Here is a 5,337-nt window from a genome sequence, read left to right as displayed (position 1 = left end):
CGGCTTAGTAGGCTTCTTAGTTTGAAAGCCTCTCCACTTTTATGTATAGTGAAGTTAGCAGTTTCTTTAATCAATGAGATTTTGTATGTTTTCTGCTGGGAATTTTGTTTGTTTTCTGCTGGGGAAGTGGAGGAAGAAGAAACATAATGTGTCCATTTTAGATTCCTGTGGCACGTGCAAAGGAAGATGTCCAGGAAGCAGTTAGATCCAGATAAGGAGGTCCATCTTATTTGCAGGGAGGAGAAGGAATGGGATACAGAAAAGAGTTAGAAGGGATTATTTAAGGTTGGATGAGGGACACCTGTTTGCTGTAATAAAAAAAGGGAATGATGGGTGCAAATACAGGTAAATGTGTTGGTTTGGTGGTAGGATATTTGTCTTCTGTTTTTTCCTAAGAATGTGGGAGTTGTCACCTGTTGAAGGGGGAGGAAAAACAGCTTATGTTGATTAGAAAACTTTTTATATAGCAGAAACTTTCTATATATGTGAAAAATATGGCAGAGAAGAGATGAAGAACATATAGAAGCAGCATTGAAGTCCATTTCAAGCTGGAAGTTACAATCTGTGTGATTATAATGGTATTTTTTCCCCATAGCCATATACTTGGAATCCAAGCATAGGTCTGAGGTGGCTTTCAGTTTGGTTTACTCAACATTGGAATTTGTATGAACCTCTACAGTGGATGTACAGTGAGGTAAAGCGGTAAGAATTTTAGTTAGAGAGTGGTTGAAATAATGGAGTGTGGTATTTAAGCTGGATATGAAGAGAAGTGATGATAGGAGAGGGTGGATTATGACTAAACATGTAATTCATTGGATATTTACCACATGCTTGGCTCTTTTTGCAGCACTTCGCATGCATTTTTTCATTAATCTCATAAATCATCATGAGTTAGAAAGTGGAAAAAAAGTTACCCTTTTACAGATGAGGAAACTTAGATTAAATAACTTGTCCAACATCAGATAGCCATAATTAAATAATCAATGAAAATTCTTTTCACCAACTTGTTGAAAAGTCATGTTAAACCCAAATAATGGTAAAACTGTTGATCCTACTGTTTTTAATGATATTTTAACTAGATTAAAGTAAGGATTGACCATACTTTAAAAAATATTCATTTTGCCAAAGTTATAATGACAAACCATAGCAGTTCAAATATAAAAATAACATGTGACTTGAAAATAATACAGTCTAAAACACATCATGAATAAAGGATTGTTCAAACCCCGACTGTTTGGTGGCAGTGGATCGCCCCTTCTGTGCCTAAAGTTATGTAAGGCACTTTCACAAAGGCACTTATTTTCCTGAAAACAAACACACAAAACAAACAAACAAAAAAGAAACTGTGATGTTGGAGGTATTCTTTTTTTAAGAATCGGTGTCTATCTCTGTTGCTCAGGCTAGAGTTGAGCGGCACAGTCGTAGCTCACTGCAGCCTTGAGCTCCTGGCCTCAAGCAGTCCTGCTACCTTAGCCTCCCAAAGTGCTGGGATTGTAAGTGTGAGCCACTGCACCTGCCCGAAGTTGGGAGTATTAATGGAATTTTATGCATAGCATCAGGTTAGGAGAAATTAAAGGATTTGTACAAATGTGTACAGTTAGTTCCGGGGCAGAGCAAGACTTCCAGGCCTCGTTTGTGTGCTCCCTTCTGTGCGTGATGCCTTGCAGAGGTCTTGTCTGTTTATTTTGTCAGCCAGAGGAAGATTCCCCAGCCTTACATCTTTAATACATCCTCTGACATGCTAGAGATTTGTTTAACTACTAAGAATAAACTATGCAGTGAGATTGAAGTAAAAATAAAGTGTTTCCTTAATAACAAATAAGGGTCTTCCTTAAAATTAAATTACATTTTCATGATCAGTAAACCATACCTTCCACCTGATTTTATAGATTGCTATGATTGCAAAGTAAATTACTTCCATCTTTTTATTTTTTGTGGATAAATACCAAAGGCCACAGCATGAAAGGAAATACACATGCAATGCAAGTTTCATATGTCTGTTTTTGGTTAAATTTTCTTTTTTTGAATAACTGGTTTGTTGTGGAATAAATCATCTTTGACATTAGCTGTAGAAATTGGATTGAGGAATAATGTTGGGCATGACATTTTTTCAATTGTTTTACATCAAGAAGGAAGTTAATGCATAGCAAAATGCTAAATCCAAAGTGGAGCCATGTTGTATGCTTTTTCCAAAAGCCAAACAAACTGACTTGTACCAGGTTCTCCAGGTCATGAAAACAATCAAGTGACCAGGTTAAGTTTTAGTTACAATATTGAATTTTACAGGCTAGTTGTATATTGCATTAGATTATTTTAGGGAAAATGGTCAAGCAGAAATTATCCTTTCATTTCCTGATAAAACATTATTAAAATCCATTATTAAAAGAAAGAAGAGCATATTCCTAGGTAAATATTACAGGCCATCCTCTTGTAATAACTAACCTGCATAATCCTCCAGCAGCAATGATAGAGCCTTATTCACAAATGTTTTTTACTATTTCTTTTATCCACTTGAAACTGAGCATTTAAGAATAGTCCATTCCTCTTTCCTTGATATGTTCCAATGGTTGTAAAGAAGTGTACATATAGTCTTATGCTTGGCACTATTGTAAATTTTGTAGGTGACAAAAGAACTCATGTAAGTTATGTTTCCTGCCTGTAAAGAATGTACAAATCAGGAAAACAACACTTATATAAGCAAGTCACCTGCTGAACAACCTGGCCATCATAAAATTTATTACTAAGTGTAAAGCTATGCAGTGCTGTTGTAGTTTATAGAAGAGAGGAATTCGTAAGAGCAGAAAGGGTCTGTAAGTTTCCATCTTGAGATCTCGGCTACAGGAGTAGTTCTCAAAGTGTGGTTCCAAGACTAGCACTATCAGCACCTCCTAGAAACTTATTAGAAATGCAAATTTGGGGGCTCTACCCCAAACCTACTGAATCAGGAACTCTGAGATGGGGTCCATAATCTGCAGTTCAACAAACCTTCCAGGTGATTCTGATGAAGCTAAATTTTGAGAATCGCTGCTGTAGTTGATAAAGAATGGGCGATACTTTGTTCATTAAATTCCATATTATTCTGATTAGCTGTCTTAAAAAGTAGGAAGAATAAGAATAAATTAAATCCTCAAATAATTGTGGAACTTCATTATTGATAAACCTTGCTGATGGCTACTTTAAAATAAAACTTGCTAATTAGAATAAGATTAGATCGATGGACAGACAGAGAAGTAAAAGGAGAGATTTTTTGCAGACCAAATTAGTCATGCAATTCCAAATTAGTTGTTTCTACTGTTTGACAACTGTTCTCCCCTCTTTATTTTATATACAGAAAACTTAAACTGCAGATTTGCTTAATAAGTCACATATAACAATACCTCAAGGTATCAAAGTTAAGTCACAGCGGTGCCATGATCTCACGTGGCTGCATCAGAATCAGCTGGAGACTTGTTAGAACAGAGATTGCTGGGCCCCATCCCGAAACTTCTGATACAGTGGGCTGAATTAGAGCCTGAAATTTTGCATTTTGTAGAAGTCTCCATGTGAAGGAAAGAAGCTGATCTACCTGGTCTAAGGACCATATTTGAGAACCACAGATGTGTAAGATCCCTCCTGACTATTGATAGAAACATTGAGTTCAGATAAAGATATTGAATTATTTTCTTGTTGTATTTAGGACCTAATTTATCCCTTGTCTTGAATTTTTCAGGCTTTTTAAACTGTAGCTTTCAAAATAAGTGGACCCAACATACATTTTTGTTTCCTCTGACATGTTCGTAAGCTTTTCTGTATAGAACCATTGGCTTAGCAGAACCTTCCCTCACTCTCCTTTGGTTAATTTACAAGAAAGCTTTATTTGCTCCTTCTATCCTCAACTGTCATCTGGTGTTTGTAAATAAAACTGGAACAGATGACATATTTGGCTTTAGCTGGTATTTCAGTGTGCTAATGAAATGCAGGAGTTCGTGTAAGTGGGAGAATCGTTTATACAAAATGATATGGGTGAATTTTTTAAGTGCTGATTATATTTTCAAGTTATATAGAATTTTCTATGCTTCATTTTCTACAATTTTTGGAAATTCATTAGAGTATAGATAACATCACTGTTATCTACAGTTAACAGTGTTGGAATCTGCTTCAGTGTTTATATTCTGGGACTCTTACCCCTTTCAACTTATTTCATCTCTTATATTTGAGACATTTACAAGAAAAATGCTTTTGTTTTACTTTCTCTCTTTATCCCGTTTAGGATAAAATGTTCTTCTAGTATGAAACAAGTGTGGCCTAATTGCTTGCACAGAACTTGCTTGTTATGATGCAGCACTTTGGTATAGAAACAAACTCGTGGCTCTTAATGCCTGTTAGCTTTCAAAAGAATCTTAAATATTTGAGGGTGACTGTGTGTGTGTGTGTGTGTGTGTGTGTGTGTGTGTGTGTGTGTGTTTGTTTCAAGAGGCTCTTCCCCTGCCACCCTTTATTTTGTTCAGGTAATTTAATAGCTGTATTAATGTGCAGATATTATACATTTTAAGATTATATTCAGATAATTTTTGTTTTAGTAAGGCAGGGTGTCAGACACTTTTGTTTACCTTGGCACTTGACTCATTGGAAAAAAATTTTAGCATACCAAAAGGTGGATGTAAAATAAGATGGTTAAATAATTTGAGAATGGTAATTTAAGTGTATATAGATGAAAACTATTATAATTTTAACAGCTACCAAAAAATATACATATAAGATGGTTATTTTAAATAGGTATATACTAAATTAAAGTGTCAGATAATTTTGAGTAATAACCTATAAGTAATTACATTCCTAATGAAAGTTTTATTTTGATTTTAAAATGCAACTCTTGGAAGGCAAGGTCAAATTAGTTCCAACAGGAGGATAAATTTTAAAGTAAAAATGAAAATCAAAATAAATATAAAAAGGATTGATATAGAATGTTGATCACATTTATTTTGAAGGGAAGACTATTCTATTCTCATAAGAATGACTATAGTGTGACATAGTTATTTTATAACTTAATTATCTGCCATTAGATATAAATTTTAATGTTTATACAGTCACTTTATGAATTTCTGGAAAAGTTATTTGATGTTAAGGAAAGTAAATACCAATAATCCAAAAGGAATTTTTATTTTTCTGTTTGTATTAAGTGTGTTTTAATATATAATGCTATATACTGTTACTCTAGTTTGTAGACCTAAAAATGGAACTTTCTATTTCCTCTTATCAAATCATTAAAAGGGAGAAGCAGGATCACCTGGTGCTCCGGGGCAGGATGGACCTCGAGGAGAACCTGTAAGTACCTTCTTAATTCATTTCTAAAGGATG

The 5,337-nt window shown here is 34.6% G+C and overlaps 1 protein-coding gene across 1 annotated transcript in view; it reads left to right on the top strand.

The window, feature by feature from the left end:
- The window catches only part of COL21A1 (collagen, type XXI, alpha 1), a 201,934-nt gene that overhangs the window by 132,508 nt on the left and 64,089 nt on the right, over positions 1-5,337 (top strand). Inside the window, exon 14 of the mRNA XM_012648707.1 lies at positions 5,251-5,304. Within this exon, the coding sequence (XP_012504161.1) occupies positions 5,251-5,304 (54 nt within the window). The remainder of the gene's footprint in view (positions 1-5,250; positions 5,305-5,337) is intronic.

This window comes from Propithecus coquereli, unplaced genomic scaffold (genome assembly GCF_000956105.1).
Source record: "Propithecus coquereli isolate 6110/MARCELLA unplaced genomic scaffold, Pcoq_1.0 Scaffold292, whole genome shotgun sequence".
Lineage (NCBI taxonomy): Eukaryota > Metazoa > Chordata > Mammalia > Primates > Indriidae > Propithecus > Propithecus coquereli.
The sequence above is the reverse complement of the archived record's forward strand: the minus strand, read 5'-3'. Positions and strand labels throughout refer to the sequence as shown.